At 22.9% G+C, this 24,882-nt stretch overlaps 2 protein-coding genes across 10 annotated transcripts in view; one reads left to right on the forward strand and one right to left on the reverse strand.

The window, feature by feature from the left end:
* LOC129611976 (actin-binding LIM protein 3) overlaps window positions 1–24,882 on the forward strand; it is a 103,176-nt gene that overhangs the window by 32,898 nt on the left and 45,396 nt on the right. The gene's annotated exons all lie outside the window — the stretch shown is intronic.
* LOC129611977 (bifunctional methylenetetrahydrofolate dehydrogenase/cyclohydrolase, mitochondrial-like) lies at window positions 10,834–12,736 on the reverse strand. Its single transcript, XM_055525415.1, has one exon. It carries the CDS (start codon window positions 12,584–12,586, stop codon window positions 11,594–11,596), a length of 993 nt encoding a protein of 330 aa, XP_055381390.1. The 5' UTR covers window positions 12,587–12,736; the 3' UTR covers window positions 10,834–11,593.

A 24,882-nucleotide genomic window follows, 5' to 3' on the forward strand; every position in this document is an offset into this window, starting at 1 on the left:
ATTGACTTTGAAATTTAAAACTTGAATTTGATTATTCCGGTTTTTCTTATATTCTACTTTGAATTTAAAGAATTTTATTCAATTTTTATAAAAAAAAAACCATCTATCATACACCGATTTTATTTTATTTCTCTTTGTTTTTTCTTGAATTTAAATATTTTTGTAGTGTATTGTACTTATTGAGAAAAAGTGACAAGAAGAGAGAAGAAGAAAAAACAAAATCAAAGTTTTTGACCTATAAGTAACTTAAATTTAAAGTGACAAAAGCTTTTGACATTTTTTTTGTGCGTTAGTTTTTATTTGAAACTTGACAAAATTTAAATAATTTAATAAAAACCAAAATTTAATTAAAAAAAAAAGCAAAATTTAAAAATAAATTTGTTTTATGTTGTCGTTAATTTTTAATATTATTTTTTTTTATTCAATCAATTTTACTTTCAATATTGCCTTGATAATATAGGCAATGAGCATTAAGTTTTTATTGTTGAAAATTTAAAATAGTAGGAATTAAAAATAAAATTAACAAAATTTTACTCAAATTCAAATACACACTCATAAAATTTGTTAAGGGGTTTTCGCTCATTAATTTGTGCAAAGAAAAAGAACAAAAAAAGATAATTTTCTTCCCTCTGGTGAACTACCGAAGAAAATTTTTAATGAAATTGTAAAAAAATTAACAATCACATGTTTTTTATTTTTTAATTCGTAAATATTGGAATATCATTGTTTTTAAATGACATTTTTAAAAATTTGTTCGAGGAATAAATATTATACAACCACGTTTTATGGAGCACATATGTATATACACTACCGAACGAGATTTTTTTACATATGAATTGTTGTTGTAGAAAGCGCACAGTTTTCCTTTGATAGTTTGATACATCGACACATCGATTTTTTGAACTAAACAGTGAAGACACATGAGGTTGTATTTTTTAATATGCTCAAATTTTTAATTTTTAAAAAGTCAATTTCTATATGTACGAGATTAAATTGAAATCAAAAATTTATCAAAAAATATTATAATTGTTTTTTAAATTGAGATCAAAACGGGTAATAATGATGCTTATAGATTTTTATGTACAAAATCTGTTAGTTATTCTACATAAAATTTTAATTCCCAGTTGAATGCTACTGAATTAAGTGTTAGTTAGTTGTACAGTAATATAAAAAATTATCATAATAATTTTACAACTACTACATGTATACTTACGCGTTTAAACGCAATATTGAAACGTACTTTATATGTTCGTAATTTAATTTTTGTTTTTCAAGAAGTCCATAACAATTTTTGACAGAACCATACATCAATATTACTGGCCTTGAGCAAAAAAAAATGTTTTATTATAAATTTTATTGCTTTGATATTTTAACCTGTTGTTTCCACTTACTTATATAGAAAAAAGAAACCAAGAGAAGCAAAAAAAAAAAACGCTATAATAATATTTTAAAAATTTTTATTTGAAATGAGCATGTGCACATTATGGAAAAAACAAGGTTAAAAATAACTGAAAATAATAAAAAAAAATAAGTTATTAAAAAAAAATACATAAAATTTATATGTCAAAATTAACAATAAGAACAAAAATATAAAAAGAAAGAAAAAACTACTTATTCAACGTTTGCAATTTTGTTGCAAATCATTATTGCAACTTAACACACCTTACCCATCTAATAAAAAAGTCTATTAAAAAAAAATTAAAAAAAAAAATATTAGTTTGCTAAGGCACATGTTTTTCCTTAAGTGCTCAATATTGATGATTTTCTTTTTTAAATGAGAATTTGAATTCTTTTTTTTAAAAAAATTAAAAATAAAAATTAATTTTTATTATTCTCTTTAAACCCCTACATACTAACGTTTTATACAATTTTTTATATTGTGATAGATGCACAACATTCATACATACTTTTTCTACAAGTTCGATATTTTCTTTTATTAAATTTCAAAACATTTGATACGAAAATAGATTCTTGTTGTAAAGAACAGAGCAAAGCACTCCTTATTGTTTATATTGCATTTTTTTGTTTTTGTAAAAAGAAACCAATTTTTAATTAAAATGAAAGGAATGAAAATTTAAAATAAAATTAAAAAAAAAATTTTTTTTTTCTTCATTCTTCACTCTTGTTTTTATAATTTAAAAGTAAAATTCATTTTCATTTCTATTTTAGAATAGGTTAAACATTCTTTAAAACATTCTTTGATTTTTAAATGTCCTTGTACATTCTTGTTTTCTCTTTTATTAGTTTTGTATTTTGAAATTATTTTGAAAATATCAACATTTTTTTTATTTTTATTTATAAAATAATTAATTAAGATGTAATCGATAATGTCAATTGCCGGTCGACAACAAATGCATCTGACAGTGACCAACAATTGATTGATAAAAAAATTTTTGCATATCAACTTTCGCTTACAACTTTTGCATTTGCAGCCGGTTAAGCAACAACTGCTTTAGCAACAAATTATTTTTGATTTGAATATTTTTAAAACTAAATTCCATTAAATAAAATTTCTTATTCCCTTTAAAATTGTTCATTTTTGTACAAAAGAAAAAATGGTTGTAGCAAAATGTCAAAAAATATTAACAATATGATCGGTAATTGACATTTAAATGACGTGAAATTTGTTTTAGAAATCTGTTGTCAACATCGGAAGTTGCAATGCTTTTGTTAACTGCACTGCAACTAAATATGATTACTTTTTTTTATGAAGAAATATCAAGATTATTTACTTACTTATTTGTTTTTTTAATTTATAATTTTTATTCGCAATTAAAATAAGATTTAATTATGAAAAAAAGATCTTTTTTTCGAAAATAAAATAATTTTTGTTTTGTAAATTTTTAATTACTTTTCCTTTAGTGCGAGTTATTTCTTGTTAATTACCTACAATTAATTGCTTTAACCTTAATTTTAAAATTTGTTTTTAATACTGAGCAAGTGAAAGATTATAAAATGACTTAAAAATAAAAAAAAAAAATTTTTTATATGAAATTTTTATGAATTAAAACTTAACCATCCCGTTTTAAATGAAAAAAACAATGAAGAACAAGCTTAAAAATTTTTGAATTAACTGTACTTATTTAAATAAAAATCTGATCTTTGAGCTTAAACTGGTTCTTCAAATATATACATTATGATGATATAATATATACATACATAATACATAAATTGAAATAAAAGTATGAAATTTAAAGTTGAATAGCTTTTTAATGTTTTTGAACCACACAAGTTTAACACATGGCTACAAAATAGTCAGTTATTTATTATGATCTTATGATGTACTATTTTTACGTAGTTATGAAGTACATATATGTATACAAAAGATAAAATTTATGTATACCTAACCTGATTTATAACCTGGGCTTTTCGCATTTTCTTTTATTTGAAATTCACAAATTGTCAAAATGTAAAATTGTTTAAAAATTTAAAATTTTTAAATTGTCAAAATTTAATTCTTTAAATGCATCCATGTCAAAGCGAAAGTTAAATGTGTATTATGATAGCTATGTTCACAACAATATGGAATACATGAAGCTACATATTACTTGATATATTAAAATAAAAAAGGTTATGCAATTATATGCTCCTGTCAATCAAATCAAACAAAGTTCCAAATTAGGAATATAAAATAAATCCGTCAATAATTAAATTCACTGACTTATATGTACATTAAACATACAATATAAATGTACATATATAATAGTGTAATAAATATCGCAATAAATTCAGTCTAATTGTAAATTTTAAAATGAATTTTAAATTTGCTACAAAATAAATAATAATTATTTGAAATGCTAAGTCAAGATTTTGATTCTGAACGCAATTTTAAATACACCTTACATATTTACATGTACAATTATACACACTAGTCGTATATTTACAAAATAGTCAATTTTATATCTTTGTATATGTAAACTAAAGTGTAATATCTATAATTAAATTCTAAATGTTCCAGCTATCACTTGAATTTTTAACTTTTTTTTCTATTTTTGTAGATATTCAAGCATTCTCCATGTGTTTTTCACTAAATCATATCTATTTCCATATACATACGCATATATGTATATGTATATATGCTTATACGGTATGTCGGCAATAATATAAAGTGTTTTTTTTTTGAGCACCTCACTGATTTAAAAATTAACTTTATTTTAAATATAGAATGTTTATTTAATGATATTGATTCTCTGTACATAATATTAAAGTGGAATTAAATAAATAAGTCTATGATTGTATGTATGTACGTAAGTTATAAAAAAAAAAACATTATTGACACTTCAATTCATGGGTATTAAAATAGGATAGTTTATATTTATAAAAAAATATATTTTTGTTATTTGTAATAACATTATACAGTGTGACACTTCCACACATGGATAAATAGATACTATGTATACATTTAATGCTTATCATTGTCACAAAGCTATATAAAAAATAACTTTTTTTCCTATCATTTGATGGACAATTAAATGCTTTAATATTACAAAATTTTATGCCTTACAAATGTTATAGCACATGTGTGATAATGTGTGGGCAAGTCCTTGAAAATTTTGATTTTCGTGTGACAACCTGTAGATGTGCTCATGGTGGATATTTAAATGTTGTAATTTTTCACATATAATATAGTAATAAGAGTTATATTTTTTTTAATAAAAATAGTGAAAAATTAAATAAATCTGAGTTTGTTTATGTTTTATTTTTAGACGACATCTCCGCATAACTTTTAAAAGGTTCTATATTTTATTCAAATTTTTATAATAAAGCGAGAAAGCCCCGTAGTCACATGAGATATTGTTACTCTTATACCACAACATATTTCGAACTGTTAATATGAGATTTTAAATTTCTCATCATGTCAATTTCTTAACTTCAAATAAATAAAAAGAATTATGAAAAAAATTTAAATGTCAATTTATTTTCTTCTGTCAAATTTTGTGATTACGTTAATTTATCGAAAATTTTTTTTTGCCAAATACCAGGATAGTTTCGAATAAGGCTTAAAACATTAATACATACCTATATATGTATGTAAGTTATGATATATAAAAAAATACTATTATGTAATATATTTATAAATGTTAACAAATTCAAAATATAAAAAAATTTCCGGAGAAATTCCTACATGCAGACATACGAGTACACGAGTCAACAAAAGATATTAACAAATAATTTTTTATTTTTTTGTCACATAAATTTCATTCTATTATTTAACACAATATTTATAATTTATTGTGGGGTCTTTCCAATTTAAAAATAAAAATGAAAAAAATTAATTAATTTTTATAAAAATATAATTTAATTTTACACAAATTTAGTCAAACAAGTGCATACATACATACATACGTACATAATTCATTCTAAATACATACCTAATTTTTAGCACTTTGTATTCTATATAAGCACATGCAGGGTAAATAAATTAAATAATAAAAAACAACAATATTCACAAAACAAATTTTCACTTTCATCATCATAAAAATAATTTGTATTTTAAATAAAAAAAAAAGAAAAAATAAAAAAAAATTACTTAACCTAACAAAATTTACTTAACGCTCAACTAAACAAATTTAATATACACAATTATTTTGCAAGCAAATATACTCTTATATGTATATGTTTGTGTGTATAGTGTGTATATTTCATAAATACTTTTTTTTCGCAATGAAAATAACGAAAATTAAATTATTCAATGGTGACTAATTTTTTCGTTAAATATGACAGCGTATTATATTTTTTTTCTCGTTTTGTTTTAAACTTTATCACATTTTAATATGAAAATATATGATATCGAGGACAATATGGTTAACATCATCATTATCATCATAAGTTTTTATAAGCCGGAGGTCACTAATTAATGAATTGATGTGAATAGTCTTTGCTGAATTGGTTCAGTTTTTTTTTTTGCAATAACAATATTAAAAAAAAGGAAAGAGAAAGAAAATAAAAATTAAAAAAGTCGGTAAAAGAATGAACAATAAAAATAGCAACCATTAACAAAAAAAAAAAAAACTGACTGACACACAATAAAACAAGGAAAATTACAAAACTACACATTTACAATTTAATTGAAAAATTACATTATGACATAAAAGAGAACGTTTTTTATTTTGTTATACATATGAAATAAATATGCCTCTGAAATCTTAACACATTGTAAAAATGTGTGTTTGAATTTATATTATTAATTTTTTTTTATTATGTTTTATTTATTTTTTTAAATTAATGTTAAAGTATTTTTAACGATGAAATTGTTTCAAATAAAAAATTATGATTTTTTTTTGTATAACATTTAATATTGTTGCTCTTTTTGACTAGACTTCAGATTTGTGTTAATTTCCTACTAACCTATAATAGGGAAATCTTTTTTCTTATTTAGAAACAATAGGAAATTTATTATTAAAATAGAAGTAACGCGTCTATTGATTTGAATACTTACATAAAAATTTTTATATGTGTGTATGTATGTATATAATTTTCATATTTAAAATCATTTTAAATTATTATTCAGATTATGAAAAATATTAAAAAAGATATTTTATGTTTTAAATTTTTAAGAAGAACAGATGACAAAATCTACTATTGTTTATCATTTTTAATGACCGTGTGATATGTCAAAGTTGTTTGACATTAGACTTTATTTGACAGTGCAAAAGATATAGAACTTACTTCTTTCTAATCTAATTTTAAAGGCTGATTTTGAATAAATAAAATGGCGACAATTAAGTTTACTAGTACACTAGTATTGAAGAATATTTCCTATTATTTAAATATAAAATAAATCAAAAATTATAAATTTTCGTTCGATATATAATTACAATGATATGTCAATAATGTCAGATATGTTACCATCGATCTTGTTGTACATGCATACATATTTGTAATTAGCCATTTTTAATTGAATTACTTTTTTAACTTTTTAAAAAAATTACATATATTAAACGCAACCACAAAATTTGTGTCAGTGTTGGCACACTGCAAATAGATATAAATTAATTTCAAGTAATTACTTTTCCTATTGATTTGAGTTTGAAATGTACATAATTAAATATTAGTTATATCAAATAAATATTAGTTATATTCCATGTATCTGTATGTAAATGTATAACATTTATTTATTACCTTTTAGACAAATTTCTCTTAACCATACATACATATGTATGTATATTAAATAATCAATTTTTCTTTTTAACAATGGCATTGAAACTCATTCAATCGTTAAATTTTCATTGAAATTAAAATTACATATAATTAGTATGAATTGTATGTATGTACATATATGTGTAGATATACACTTATCGAAAAATTAAATTAAAAAAACTTTCATTGAATCATAATAATCACGTGTTAAAAATTATTCTACTGTCACATACATACACACACTTTAAAATTATTTTCTTATCAATTTTTGTTTTATTTTCAATTCAAATTAAATTAATTTTTATTTTATCAAGTGTGTACTTGAAAAGTTAGCGATTTTTTTTTAATGTTAATTTTTGTATTTTTTTAAATTTATTGCAATTTTCCAAATAAAAATTAACACGTTTTTGATTGTGTATTGTTTAAGTATTAGTATAGGTAGACACCTGCCATATTCAATTTTTATATTTATTCACTTTAAAAAAAAGTTGACAAACACAAAATATAAAAGAAGTAGAATTCCTTAATGTTCAAAACTTCAACCAGTAAATTAGAATGCATAATAATTGTTATTATAAGTAAATGGTTAATTGATTGTATTAAAATTTTTGTTAAATTTTATTAAATGAATTTGCAAATGTCAAATTTTCGTCTGCTTGTGGTACCTTTATTGTAATATTATGGCAATGGTCACATTGAAATAAAAAAAATCACTATATAAAAGTGTATTTGATAGGGAATGACATTCACAACAGGTTGTAAATTTATTTTATTTTCATACTTATGTACGTCATGTGTCAGAACTAACATATTAAAATAAATAGATCATTTGCGAATAATTTATAATTTTATTCCAATTATGTACATACATACATATATGTATATCTAATTTATATTAAACTAATTAATATAATTTTGTTGGCATTCATGAAAAATATTTAAAAATATTTTGTTTATACAAAGGTAATAATGTCGGAAAAATTTTTCATTTTGACAAAGTATTTAATTTTTTTCTAAAATTCCTTTCTACAAATAAAATAATACGTATACATATATATATATGTATGCGTATTTTGCCTAGATAATCAAATAAACACAATTGTGCATTCAAAACTATTATACTTTCTTAATTAAAACTTTCTAAGAATTTATTAGTCTATGATGTGATAAAAATGGAGAAAAAATATTAATTTAAGAATATTTTTCTTGCTGACTTCAATGTCCATCTGTAATTTGAAATATTAAAAGAAAAATTAGAAATTTTTGTAAGAATTTGAAAATTGTATAAAAAAAAAGCAAAAAAAATATTGAAAATAATTTAGGAATTTCTGTTGCTTGGGTCTCCGTATATTGTATAAATTAAGTTCGAAGTTCTAAAGAGGTTACAGATACTATACAGATAAAGAGAAAAAGTAAACCGCACAAGAATTTATTTACAAACAAAAATTGCTTAATTTAAAATGAAATTTAAAATAATTATTGAAGACAGAAAGAAAGAGCAATAATAAAAAAAAATTCTTTATTTTACTTTTTAAATACAACCGAATTTTTCTGAAATGACGTAAGCTGTTATTTTATTTACAAGTTAAGCTAATTTTGCTGTTACAAAAAGTAAAATAATACAATGTGCACGTACATATGGTTGTAATTTTTGGAAATAAGCAAATGACCATTTCTTAACAAATTAAATTTAGCATGGTACAAGCATTCATGATTACTTGTGTAATGAATAATGCGTTAGTGTTTATTATAATTCACATACTATCTATAGAATTAGAATTGTAATGTTAATATTTAAGTAACTTAATGTACATGTAGAATTTATTCAGAGAATTTAATGCACTATAGATATAACATGTACTTATATATAAATTTTTGTTTAAAATTTAACATTAATAAAAAGGTTTTTTAAATTGTTAAATGAGCCGATAATCATGCTGTGTTTTTTTATGTTATTCTCTTCCTAGTTGAATTCAATAATAAATGGTAAACAAATCGTGTTGAAATCTTAGTTGAATACTTTTTAATTTTAAGTTGGTTCTTAGAAAATTGCTGATACACTTATCCAAAAATACCTAAAAAATTTAAATTTAAACTAAAAATGCGGAATATTTTTTTCTTCTACATTCAATTTGATTTTGAAATTATAAATTATGTATAAGAGAAATCAAAATATTTGAAACGTTGCGCAAGTCCTATCGTCGATAATAAAGTTTTGTGTCAAAATTAAATATTAACCCTGATCAGGATCTTGATTTTTATACTCCAGAAAATTTCCTAATGTTTATAAAATTTTAATTTAATTTACACCTTTTAATATTATTCTCCTTTGTATTATTTTTGGTGAATTACATAACATAATAAGCAATATTATGATAACTTGACCTTAAAATTTAAAATGCGCATATTACATAATTCTTATAATTTATTACAATTAAATTAAAATTAGTTAAAAAAAAAATTTTTTAACTTTAATTATTCCACTATATACTCGTAAAAGCATTTGTTTTATTAATTAATAAATTTTAAAATTTTTCTCTTTTTTCGTTACGCATGATGTCACACGACTTACTAGGAAGTTTTTTTTTTTATTATCTTTTTTTTCGATTACCAGAATAACAAAACTACTTTCCACCTCGCCTTATTTCCCGGATATATTCAATATAATACACATACATTCCAATGTATGTACATATTGTAATTAACATGTGCGCTTACACATACAATCATATTATTTCTGGTGCTATCGTTTTTAACTTCATAGTGTGACAGTGATGTTCTTGAAAAGAAACACAAAAGAAAAAGAAGAAAAATAAAAAAAAAAAACAAAGACAAAAAGGAAATGAAAATTAATTTTCGGCATTATACAAAAACAATTTTCATTGATAAAAGTTCAAATTTTGACACTATTATACACCTAAATTTTATAAAACACATTTACATTTTTATTTTCATGAAATTAGGGTAAGTAAATACAAAAAACGTCAAAGTGTTTATTTCATGTATTTTTGATTGTGGTTTAATTTTGAGGTGGTAATAAAAAATTTATTTAAATTTTTAAAAAAAAAAAAAAAAAATAATAATTCCTGTTTAATTACACTTAAATTTGTAATTTTTTTTTTAATTCATGCACATTTTTAATTCGTAAAAGAAAGTGTATTGTAAAATGTTTACAGAGTATTACGTTTCGTTGTGTAAAGAATTTGACATTTAAATTTTTAAAATCGTATGTTTTTGACATTTGATTTAAATGTTTGACAATTAGTCAAATGCATTACCAAATTTTATTTTTGCCTTCTGAACATTCTACGCATTCAAAACTATTTCAAATGCTACGCCAATATTTCTGCATAAACAAAATTGAAGGCGATACTTCGATTAAATAAACACTGTTTTTACAACAGTTTTGCAATACTAAGATTCTGAAGATTCCAACAAAATAAACAGCTGCTTTATCTTGAAATTCCTACAAAAAATTTAAAAATCTCATAAATGATCTCACAGTCACCAAACACAAATATAAACAGGAGAATTTTAAAGTGATATGCAAAAAAATTATATGCAAAAAATCATCGTATAAGTAAGACGATTCTATACATAATCAAATAAAATTGACAATCAAAGTAATTCTAAGAAGAAAAGTGAATAAATTCTGCATCTTTACGGTAAACTCCCATATAATTCGTTTAATTTCCTTTTCCAGTTTTTAACTTTTTCTTTATTGATGAAAATGGGAAAAATCCCTTAATATTGCAACACTGACAGAAATCATTACATCATTCGCAACGTTTTGATTTATTTAAAGAAAAGTCTTAATAATAATTCTTACCTAATATGCATGCTGTTGCTTACGTGTAAAGCTCAAATTTATTACATGTATAGAGTTTGGTTGAAGTACATCTATGATGATTAATATTTTTTATAGCAGCTCTTATCTATGCTTATGTGTGTACATACATACATACAAAATAAATATTTATGTTACATATTGCGATATGAACTTTTATTACATTTAATTCAGGAAATATTGTAAATTTTATAAAAGTTTTTCAAAATTTTAAAAATTTTAAAGCGAAAAAAATTTTTTTTTCTCTAATCAAAATTTAGATAAAAAAATATTCTTATCGGTTACCAATTAATCTTATCAATATTATCACAATTCAAATTCTCAAGGCAATAAATTTTATGTATTTTTGAAACTGATGTCTATTTCATATTAATTTTTAATAGCTGACGTAATATTTTTTGTAATTCTTTTCTTGAAGAATTGCAAAATTAATTAAAACGTAATTTAATTACTACAAATGAACTTTTATTCAAAATATTATTACAAATTTAATTTCCTACATTCTAAAATTTCATATTAACGTTATTGAAATATTTTATATAATTAGAATAAAATAAAATTTTAATAAATAATTAATTAAAAAGTACAATTCACGTAGGAAAATTTTCATATGTTCATATTATTTCGTTTTTCTTTTAATTTTTTAGCAGCTAATATTGTGTTATGCATTAACATTGCAACAGTCATTGGTCCAACACCACCTGGTACTGGTGTTATCCAACCAGCAATTTCTTTACAATTTTCAAAATCAACATCACCAACTAATTTTGTTTTACCAGTTACTGGACATGTTATTCTTGTAATACCAACATCAATAATACATGCACCTGGTTTAATCATATCAGATTTTATTAAATTTGGTACACCAGTTGCTGTTATTATAATATCAGCTTGTTTACAATACATTTTTAAATCTTCTGGTGGTGTAAATCTATGGCATATTGTTACTGTTGCATCCATACCATCAGTATCATTACGTCCATCAACATGTAATAACATTGATATTGGCATACCAACATTTTTAGAACGACCAACAACAACAGCTTTTTTACCAAATGTTTCAATATTACTACGTTTTAATAATTCTTGTACACCTAATGGTGTACATGGTATTAATGCATTCATATCAAGACAAAGTCTACCAACATTTTTTTCATTAAATCCATCAACATCTTTATCACATGATACTGCATTACATATTGTCCTTTCATTAATATGTTCGGGTAATGGTAATTGAACTAAAATACCATCAACATTATTATCATTATTTAATTCTTCTATAAATTCTAATAATTGTTTTTCGGTTATATCTGATGGTAAATTTTTTGTTATACTATCGATACCGACATCAGCTGCTGCTCTCATTTTATTACGTACATAAACACAACTTGCTGGATCCGAACCAACTAATACTGCTGTTAATTGTGGTCGACGATTACCTTTTTCAATCCATTGATTAACTTCTTCTTTCATCTCTTTACGAATTTCTTCGGCAATTTTCTTGCCATCAATTATTTTTGCCATTTTACGAATTTTTTTCGAACAATTTTCGATTTTACAATCGGCTTCCGATCTTTCACAATCATTAATTTTTGTCATTTTTCTTATTTTATTTTTTTTTTATATATAAAATGATGTTTTTTATAAATTTTTGTTTAATATTAATTTTTTTAATTAAATAGCGTCTTCCCGAATTAAGAACAATTAGCTTGATTCGATTTTATTGTAGAATTGCAACTAAATTACATTTTAAAAGCGATACTCCTTTTTATATACAAATTATTTGAGAAAAAAAACAACAAAAAAAAAAACATTTTCGTCTTATAGAATCTAGAGGGGAAACAAATATTGAATAAAATCTTCATTGGGGGCTTCTCTGAAATTGATTGAGATTCTTATCATTAAAACAAAATAAACATGACAAAATATATTTTGTATTTTGATTTGTCGCTGAGGTAATTTATAAGTGAAATTACAAAAAAACAATGAGTGTTTACACTATAAACATTAAACTATGTAAATATATGTATACGTCAATTAAAAAAAAAACACTTCGAATAATTTAAATTCTTCAAAATAAGAACATTTTTATAAATTGATAACGGATTAACAATCATATGAAAATTTTTTTATATAAATAAATTTCAATATTATTTTTTTTATTAATTATTTCGTCATGTCTCATTAATTATCGCTCTATTTAAAAAATAAAAAACAATAATATATAAATTCATACTTAATAAAAATGAAAAATAGCTACAGTAAAGAACTGTTTTTTTTTAAGTATTGCAAATTTTGACATATACTGCATAATTTGACAAATATTGTAAAGTTTCCGTGACATAACTTTTGCAAAACTAGCAAAACTAGCAATGTCACATGATTCAAGTTCCAAACCAAAAATTTTTGCAAATATCATATGATTCAAGTTGTAAAGCTTATGTTTTGTAGGCTTCTCTAAAGTAGCTCTTCTACTAAATACTAAAATAGATGCTTTTATTTTTCATAATTATATATTTAAAATTTTCTATATAAATTATTTAAAAATTTCGAAGAATAGAATTTACAAAACCTAATGACGTCTAATAAAAGTTCAGAATGACGTGTCAAAACGCAAATATTCAGCAATGCATTATTGCCAAAATCTTTAAAAAAAAAAAAGCAAGAAAACTGTTTAATAAACATTTATTGTAAGGGCTTTATTTGCGGAACATTTGCAATTACATTTACAAAATGGATGTTGCTTAATTTTGTTTTAAACAATTCCCAATTGAACTTAATGGCATATATTTGAATGATTTCACCTATGCTTTTGAGCAACTTCATTACAACTTTTGACTGACATACATAATAAGAATGTAATTTATGTAAAAATAAAGGTGCAACTTTAGAAATGTAAGATCCCCCCTTTTTTGCCATTAATTATAATTTAAAATTTATGTTATTGAAATAAAAAAAAAGTATAGTTTTGGTCCTATATTTGTATATAAATTGCAACATTGCTATGCCATCCAAAAGTAAAAATAAAAATAACTCAATAATTATCCGCTAGATGTCATATTCGATTTTTCTGAGTAGTACTGTATATTTTTTTTCTTAAATTTTGTTTTTTATAAAGATTTTCATATTCTATTATACTTAAAATATTTGTAATTCAGAATCACAATAAAAAAATATTTTATTTTGCTAAAATAATAAATTATGAAAATGATAAGTACAAAAAAATAAAAGGAAAAAATCAAAAAGTTCAATTCAGATTTCTGACGCGTATTTATTTAAGAGAAGTCAAGGCTTTAAATCAATAAAGATTTTGTATTCATTTTCGTTATCATTACAAATTGTTATGCAAAACGAGTTAAATTGTACAATATTATGTATTAAAAAATTGAAATTAGGAAAAAAAATACGAATTAATCATAAACTCTTACAGTTTTCATATAGAATCAATTTTTAGTATACAAAAAAATATTCCCCACATGTCAAACATTTGTTGCAGGAAATTAAGAGTTGTGTACTTTTTTATATAAGGCGTTATGATTATCTCCCGTTAACCAGGTTATTGAGTTTAATTTGTTTTTTTTTTTTTTAAATCATGGCAATTCTTTTTTTGACTTATTTTTGGAATAAATGATAACCAAAATTTTGAACTTTTGATTTAAAGCAAGATTTTTCTGGTTTTCCAGACAAATAATTTTTTTTTCTTTTTTTAATTTAATAATTAAAACCATATATGATAGGTTCATCTTTAGAGTCAAAATATTCAAATTACCAGATTTTAAAACTGGCTTGAAATCTAGTTATAACAAGTTAAGTCGAGACTTGAAAATAATTAATTTAAGGAAATTAATTGCTCCTTGAACTTTCATTGCAAAAACAAAAAGAAAAAAGAGGGTGGAAATAATTATTTGTGTCAATTGAGTGGGGAGAAATAATTTACATACTAAAGTACATACTAGAAATTTTTCTTAATTCTTAAATATTAAATTCATTTTAAAATCTTTGCTGTTCATTAACTATTGTTTGTTCTTGCATATTTAATTAATGTAATTTAAAGTAAAGTTTTCTTTTTAATTTCTAAGTAATTAGCTAAGTAACATTTACCGAAAAGTGGTTAGTATTGCTGTCATTTAATGCTGTCAAATAATATTTATTAATTTTTTGAATTGTGTAATAGAAGTTGTAATAGTAAAACAATATAATTTTGCTTTAAATATTTGCATTAATAAAATTATTTAATTATTTTCTTAGATTTACCGGGAATGCATACTGTATTTAAATTTTATTTAAAGTGAAAATAGGATGAAGTATTTTGGATTTTTTGCAAAAATTTCATTAAATTTAATTAACGACGAACAAGATTGCATACAGTTTGAATACAGACTCAATTGAGCGTTTTTTGTTTCACATTTAATTTTGTGATACCTACAAAATAATTCCCGTATTGAACTCTCTGTATAAAAAGTTATAATGTTAATATTAAGTCCATTTATCAAACTTACATTCTATTTGCATTAATTTGATAAATCTTCAAATATTTTCGGTCAATTAAAAAGCATAAAATTTCAATCTAAAAATTCTTGTTTAATTGATTGCTTTTCTAAATTTCATATTAGAAATATTTAAAATGACATCTGTTGAAAGTACAAGAAAACTCAATTTAAAAAAAAATTTCCACTAAGGGAATTTTATTGAGAAAATTTTTTTCTTATTTACTTTAATTAATGATTTATTTTTCGTTTTTCTCAACTTTATTATGAAGGTTGGGCATCATGAATATTTTCGACTTATTTCTTTATTAGCATATTTTTTTATAACATAATTGATTAGTGGTTAACCTAGGAAATTTAGAGCACAATTAAAATAGAAATTTATAATAAAATTAAGTTCTACCTTTGCCGTAAGGTTGTATTAAAAATTTATTATTAATAAATTAATAAATATTTTATTTATAACATGAAAATGCACTAGATTTTTGTTATAGGCTCAGATTTCTTTAAAATTTCTATTCCCATTTAAATCTAATATGTACGTAATTTTGTACCTTATTTTCTAGAATAATTGATTGAAGATTTTTAGGTACTTATGTATATGTGTGTATGAAATATTGTGAATAAATTTAAAGTCATTAATTTTATGTATTGTATATACATATGTGTAAATACGTACATACAAACTGTATATAATAGATTTTTTTCTTATTTTTCCAAGTTCATGTGTACAGTAACATTCTATCGTCGTTATTTATTGAGATTAAATCAAAGAAGATTTTGAAAACTTTTTTTAAGTGTTGAAAAGAAATTTAAAAAAGAGAATTAAATCAAAAATAAGGTAGTACATACACACACACAATTTTAAAGAGCTTTTTTTTTCTTTTAATCTTTTTCATTTTATTGGACCTAAATAAGAAGTTAACTGTATTTCAGAATCTTAATTTTTTTAAAGATAGGGAGAAGATCGAGAGCAAGTTATACCTATTAAGGGGATTTAAAATTTTTGTTGTAATTTTTAAAAATTAAAAATTTTTGTTCTGAAAATTTATTCTCTCTCAACATAATATTCAAATACCATGATCAACTGTAATATTAATTATCTATGCATGCGTAATCTTAATGTAACTCATAAATATGGCATAATTGTACTATTATGAATAATCTCGTATGTTGGAACATTATTGTCATAATATCATACATAGTATTAAATAAGGTAAACATTCTCTCTCACTTCTCATATTTTACTGATACAATTTAAAAACATTAATAGCATTCAATAATAAGTGATGAGGTGACAATCTTATTTCGATGTTACGACAGTAAATGACAATAACATTATCAAAGCATAAAAGTATATTGAAATTTTATAATAAAAACTTAAATTTTTTGTTTTTTTTTTCTACTTATTTCATTCTCTATGTCATCTTATATAATATTTGTATATAAATCAAAATATCATGTATAGAGAAAATTCAGTTTTTGACTTTGATAAATCATTTTTTGACCTTTCTAATACCCATTAAACTCTGTACACATATTATGTATGTAAATAAATGTATGAATGTATGTATGAAAATGGTACATAAGAAATAAAAATAGTAAAATTAAAAAAATAAAATATTTTTAGGGTTTTTGTTGTTTCATTAAAGTTTAAAAGTTTTGAAGATTTTTTTGAGGTTAACAACATTTTTTATTAATGTTTTTGTTTTTTTTTTCCTTATTTTTATTTAGAAGATTAATTGAAATATAGAAGGTAATTATGTTTTTCTTTAAGAGCTTCATTTGTGGTTTATGTTATGTTTTAAGCCTTTTTTTATTGTTATGCAGACAAACTGATTTTGCTGTAAATTTTTGTTCTTTTTCAAATTAATAAATTTATTAAAATTTTCTATGGAATTTAAGGTTAAAATGAAAAATTAGATCATATTTTTTTATTTTAATCAGATTTAATACTTAAACCGTTCTCTAAAATTGTAAAAACGGAACCAAAGCGGTGAATGGCAAAGACGGACGATTCCCGTTAATAACCCAGAACAACAGCGTAACGACAAAATCAATCAAAATCAGTCAAAATAATCTTTCACCGGTAAATAGGATTTTAGACTATTTTATTGTCCTAATTTAAATTCGCAATGGTAATTTCATTTCATCCGGACATTCATATATATACATATGTGAATTTTATATGAATTTGGAGATATTGCAAAATATATAGACCGGTATAACTGGACTAAATATTCTTAAAATTGTGATGAGTAATTTTTTTTTATTTTCATTACTTATGTAATTATTTTAGCTATTTGTACATACATATACAAATACATATGTGTACATATATGCAAATTATTTATTAGCACATTTATTTTCATCTAATTAGAGGTATATACACTCATATATGTATGTATATGTAAGTATGTCCAAACACATAAAATCTTATAAACTGCAAAGATATTTTAATATAATATGTAAAATAATTCCATATTTTGTGTACAATAATTATTATTACGATAATGTTCTGAAACTTAAAATTTAAAGTATCATGCCATCGTTTGTAAGCTGCTATATTTTCAGTGTACGCACATAAAAGTATACATATGTACATATGGATATACTTGAATAACATTAATGTAATGTTATTTAGTGGAAATGTAACAACCATGACAAGACGAAATTTTAATGATCTGACCATAATTAAATATGTAAGTTTGTATCATAAATTATGTGTGTATAACACTATTAATACAATGTAATTGTTATTCTGTCTCATTTAATAAAAGTAATGAGTGATTTTTTTTTTTTGTAAAAATTATAAGTTATGAAAAAAATTTTTAAATTTTTTTGTTTTAATTTTAAAATATAGTATACGAAGAATAGGCAGCAACTTTTACAAAATTATATATGTATTTAAACATAAAATTTTTTTTTCGTTTTATAATATAAAGTCAAAATTACGCATTGAATTTGCATTGTCTGAAGAAATTTCTTAAAATCACTAATAAATTTATAGTGTATGTGTTAATATAATAAAATATTTGTAGTAATATTAACGTAATTTATTTACGATAAATACCAGAGACCATTGAATCTTATCATTTTATTAAAATACATTTATTTTTTTGTTTACAGTATAAGCCCTAAAAAATTACAATAAAGAAGCGTTGATTAATTGTATACAATGCTAATTATATAAAAAAAATCTCTAGTTTTTTATTATAAAAGTAGTGGCCTAAAATTTTTGATTAATACTGTATCTTTTTATATAATTTGAAAAAAAAAATAAAATTTATACAACTTTTTTATTACCTTATTAGAAAACACAAAAAAAAAACCAAAAAAGCTTGGAATTTTTTTTATTGTAACTGTTGTGCACATAAAACTATTAATAAAACGCGCTTTTTATTTATACATGTATGTATATATATTTAAACATAAATCTAATTATCTCATATAGAAAATTACAAGCCAAATAAATATAATTACAAAAAAAAGCATCTAAGATGAAGAAAATTTGAATTCAATCCAAGTAATTTTAGGATACAGAAACAAAAATTTTTGTAATTATAAAACATGCTCACTTTAATACATAGAAACAGTACTGTTTCGAATCAAGTGCGAATAGAGTCACATTAAAATTTTATGCACAGGAAGAGAAAAAAACTACAGACATTCTCTCTGGTAGTAGCAGTAAAATATTTCCGAGGTAGAGTAAGTAGAATAATAGAACATTACAAATGGAGTTGCAAAATTGAATAATACTCTGCGAATTCCATTTTTGTTTAGTTTATTAATGTGTACATAAATATATTCATAATGAAAAACGAGAGGAGAAAGAGAGGAGTGATATAAAAAATGTAAACTATAAAATCATTGATTCTCAAGTTCTTGTACCTACATATGTAAGTACTTAGAAAAGCAATGTCGTTATGCTTATAACAATGATAATAAAAAAATGCCCATAAAAAAGAAAAGAGTTTCAATGAAAATTAAAATCATCATAAGCATTAAAAAATTCTTTTTATTTTTTTCTTATGTATTTTCTAAGAAAAAAGTTGTAATTTATATAAGGTGCTAGAAAATAGAATATGATTTCTTAGGATGATATCTATCTATTACTGATACTTTACATATTACATTATTATGAAAATAAAGAAGATTTATAAATGCTTATTTACTGTGTGTGATTTCCCACGATCATTCAACTGGAACTACAAACTTATATTATTTTTTTTTTATATAAGCATTATACTTAATAATCGCGTACATGTACTAATAAAAGTTAATAGTACTCAAGAACTTAAATAAAGAAAAACAAGACAGGAAAAAGTAGAGTTGGTCATATGAACTTTGTGATACCAATACTAACTTGTTATCTTATATAGGCGAATAAATATGCATTAGGAGACTATGGGACAGACTACCTTTTGTGTCCGACTGTGTTCGAACATTTGCTCGGGAAGTATAAAAATATTTTGTGAAGCAGAACGGTTGCGTTTCAGCTTAAAACTTGTTTACGCAAAATTCAAAGACTGCAGCACAAGAATACTTCAGAGCAGGGTTTAATAATTTCTGAACTCATTAGGTAGCTACCATAAGTACCTGTGCAATCGGAACTGATTTTTCTAGAAATATCAATTTGTGTGAAATTTTAGCATCATATAACCTAAATAGTCTTTTTGTTAGGTTACAGTCAAATTATTTTCAACATTATAAAACAGCTAATTTAAAAAATTATACACTTTTACTTATAGGTAATTTTTACGGAAATGGTATACCGGTTACTTTTGAAGTTGTAGGACATCTTGTTAATCTACAACTTCGATTTAGTCTGTATTAAATAAGGTTCTTGTTTTTAATATCATAAACTTTTGCAAAAATATTTGTATAAATCTTAGTCCTATATCGACTTTCAAGTTATCACTATTGCCGAACGAAATTGCTTCTAAATTCGACATTGAAAAACAATATACTCGTATATTATGTACTTTTATTTTTTAACATACTAACAATAAGGCAAATTTATAATACCCTTACAAAAAACGTTCGTATTGGTATTAAAATGAAAGTATTCTTATGGTCATTTCTATTTTGAAATATTTTTTGTTCTTATAGAAATGCTTAGTAATTTTTATTTCCACGTTTGATAACTTCTTTATGTTGCAGAAGTCATCAACCGATTTTTTGTACCTTTCTTTTTTTTTTTTTCGTTGTTGTCATTTTGCTCTTATACTTCTGTTTCTTACCTTTTCTGTTATAATTTAATGCTTTTTTTATGTACATTTGTATCAAGTACACTTTTTTACAATTCAACTATGCAATTAATAATTTCAATGTTTCTATAGAAAAAACAAAACAAACATAGATAAAAATAAAAAAGAATTATGATGATCCCAAGACGTACGTGGTGGTTGTATGATAAATTCCCGGGAATTCTAGAAATAAGAATTCAGTTTTTAAAGTGTTCTCGTTTTTTTTTGTACTCTCAATGACAACGGGCTGGGGCAATGCTTAAATTAAATATTTTATTTTAGTTTTTCTATCAAGATTTTTTATTTTTATTTAACGACTTTTCAAACTTTTTTTTCATATATTTAAATTAGAATTAATATTAAATTTCAAGCAATAATTTTGAAGGAGAAGACTAGCTGTGTAAAAACATACAAATATCCAGTTTGTATATGTATGTACATATATAGTATACACTTTCAACACTCTGCATATTCTCTCCACATTCTAAAGAAAAGATATCCGATTTGATGATTATCAAATGTCAAAAACAAAATGACAAAAAATCAAAAGAGGAAGAGGAATTTTTGCAATGAAAAAAATGGCACTGAAAATTCATACTTCAATGGCAAAAAAATTTGAGTTTATTTTATTTTGAAATTTAAGCATAAATGTATATACATACATACATATTATAAAAATTATAACAAATACAAGGAAAATTCAAATCAAGAAGAAAATGAAAATTCACAATAGATATTTGAAATAGAAAATTTTTTAATTTAAAAAATATTTTCTAAAATATTAACATAAATGGAAACTTTAATATTTAAGAGAAATAAAGTTTAATTTTTTCAAAATATTCAAATAATTCAAAAGGCAATTCCGATGGGAAATATTACGGATATGGTGAATAAAAATGTTTGAGAGAAGGTGATCCAATGAGCACTAAGGAAATTTGAGAGTTACCAAAACTCTTCTCAAAGTAAAATTATTGCGACGTATTAACCAATGTGGAAATGTTGTATTCTTACAAACCTGCGCAAGACATTATTGATAAATTTATCTCTTTAAGAACAGAATTCAGAATTTAGTTTCCGCTTGATTACTTTAGATACGTAAATAGTTCCCAATTCAGTATTCAATTCACAAGCTATAGTCATATATTTTTACAAAAATTTCATGATACGCATGATTTCACATTTTTTAATTTATTTTAAAATGTCAATCAACTTCAATTTTATAAAAATAAATAAAATTTGTTATTTTTGCTCTCCATCACTCAATCTTCATACGCTATAATATGTTATTAAAGGTTTTTTTGTCAATATTCTTAAAATTTTCTTAAATTGAATATTTTATAGGACTAAATATATTTTGCGAATTCAATTAGAATAATTAGATAAAATAAAATATTTCTACATACATACATACATATTTTTTAATTTTATGACTATATTAAATTATTACAGTCATTTTTGAATCATAATTTTACCAAATTCTTGTTGAAAAGCAAAAAAAAAACACAAGAGAGAATTTAGAGCATAAAAGAATGTTAACCGTAATAATATTCTCATTTAAAATTAAATTTTGAACATAACACCACAACAAAGCAAGAAGTGGCAAAAAATAAAAGGAAATTTTATTTATTTTTTCTCTTAATACTTTTGTAATAATAAAAAAATATTGTATTACAAGTGGAATGCCAATGAACCAAAAAAATAAAATTGTGTGTATGTGTGTATGTATGTATATTCATTTCTTGTTTTTTAATAAAATCAATAAATTCTTTTTTAATATTAAATTGTAGAACATAAAATGAAATTATGTGTGTATGTTTGTGCATACTAGAACTTTTCAAATGAAGTAAAAGTACAAAGTAAGTAAGTAGCAAAAATGAAAAGCATATTTTAAATAGTAATCTTTACTTCCGACTCAAAGTAAATTGAAAGCAAAAATAACAAAAAAAAAAATAGAATGGAATGAAATCATAAATTTTAAAAACAAGAACCCTCTTAGCCCTTTTTTTTTTTAGTTGTATTCTACGGCATTAAAAAAGATTGTCTATCTACATATGTAATATTATGTATGTATGTATGTATAAACTTGCAAAATATAAGGATTGTTATCGTTATGTAGGCGATACGATAACAATCTTTATGATTGTGCATGAAGCATTTCAAAAATTTTCTACACTGCTTCCTTTCAACAGTGGGTATCAAATTTCTGGATCAGTATCATTTTCACAGGAATTTCAAAATTTTGATATGTATAAATTTACAGTTTACTTAAAGGAATGAGAATTTATTTACGTAAGTAAGTAAATATGGGTGTGTAATACATACATGTATACATATGTATGTAAGTTTTTTTGCAAACTTAGATCATATTTTTGGTTTTCATAAGGTCGTTTATTTAGATTCTATATTGATTACGTTTTATGAATTTTGTGTTATACATACATATATACATATGTATATATACCAAAGGGGATGTTTGTATTTAAAAATAAAACATGTTGTTTTAATTATAATATTTTGAATAAATATGGGTAATTTTCCTTTCCTTTTTTGACCATCTGTTTTTAAAAGCAGCGGTCAGTATTAGTACACTCTTAAAAATTAGTAACCTTAAATTTTACTTCGATATTATTTAAAATTCGGAAAAGTAATTTGAAATTTCTGATTTTCTATTTTTTATTATACCGTTATTTTAAGAGCATAACAAGTAAGAAGAGTGTTATTAAAACTGCTTTGTACAATGTTATCAAATATATTTTGAATTAGAATTAAAGAATAAAGAAAATTTATATAATTTTTGAGTTCAGGCATTGATTGGGGTGTTAAACTTAATTTTTACATTTAACATTTTCTGTACTAAAGCACCATTTATAATTTCCTTTTAAAGATCAGTCAATTTGTCTAAATAAAAAATATAGAGCATTCTGTTACACGTAGCACCAAAAAAAAAGAAGTTTAATATTTTAAATTAAATAAAAATGTAACAAATTCCATTGTAAATTTATGATTTCAAGCACGTACTCCACAGTTACACTACTCTTTTAAAATAACTGCACGAAATGTGTGTGTGTGTGTGTGCCTCTTTTCTTAGTAATTATTTCTTTTTCATATAAATTTCTTTTGAGTTAAACTATTAAAATTCTTTTAAGAGTTTAACTCAAAAGAATAAAGTACTTGAATTTTGTTAGCTATATAATACACACATATTATGTTTGTGTGAGCATGTATAGAAATTTCTTATTGGTATTGAAATTCTGAATGAACTCTGAGAGCATCATTGAATTCGAGGAATACTCGTATTATGTACTTATGAAAATAACGTGTAGTATTTAAAAACCATACTGATCGATTTAAAATTAGAAAATATTAAATATTTGCTATTTCGTTAACAATAGATAAATGATTTTAAAATTTATATATTGTAAAGAATCTACTGTTCAAAGTTGTCCTGAACATTTTCATGATCAAGAAAAATATTCGAAGGATTTGATAGTGATGATTACAAAGATATACCTTTAGACTAAAAAAAACAGGGTTGGATGGAGAGTTTAAGAGTAAGAGACATTCATATTGAATGTAAATGCTGATGATCACTGGTAAAAAGGCGGTTTTTGCAAGAAAATTAAACTATTTAATATGTAGAATGCAAAGAATTGTGCTGATATTTATTTTATTTTCTTGAAATCAAAATCAATTTTCAAAAATTTTGACATTTCATGATGTCATCAGCGTAAACTATTGGTCAATAAAGGCTAAATATAATTGTCTATTGCAGTTGGTATAAAAATATGGTAATTATTTTCATTACAGCAGCAGAAGAGATTGCACACTATCTGAAAAACAAGCTAGTTGTCATAAAGTTTTTATTAATGACATTTAAAAGATGGCGTTGCATACATGTCATGTGAATTAGTATTAAGAGTTTTTATTAATATTTATTTTATATTGCTCTGTGAATGTCAGTAACTATACAATTTTCAACTTTTTCGTAAATTTAATTTTAAATTATTAAACGTATTATACAATATATTTGCGAGTACATACATATATTTATAATATACAAACATGTATACGAGTATAACCCATGTGATAAAAAAACATTTTGTTAAATTATGAGGGTTACTATACATGTATATATATCCAATGTAGAAAGGAAAAAGGT

This window comes from Condylostylus longicornis, unplaced genomic scaffold (genome assembly GCF_029603195.1).
Source record: "Condylostylus longicornis isolate FDR11 unplaced genomic scaffold, ASM2960319v2 ptg000055l, whole genome shotgun sequence".
Classification (NCBI taxonomy): Eukaryota; Metazoa; Arthropoda; class Insecta; order Diptera; family Dolichopodidae; genus Condylostylus; species Condylostylus longicornis.

Coding starts and splice junctions, on each gene's coding strand:
- LOC129611977 (XM_055525415.1), bottom strand. CDS start 12,586: ATGACAAAAATTAATGATTGTGAAAGATCGGAAGCCGATTGTAAAATC.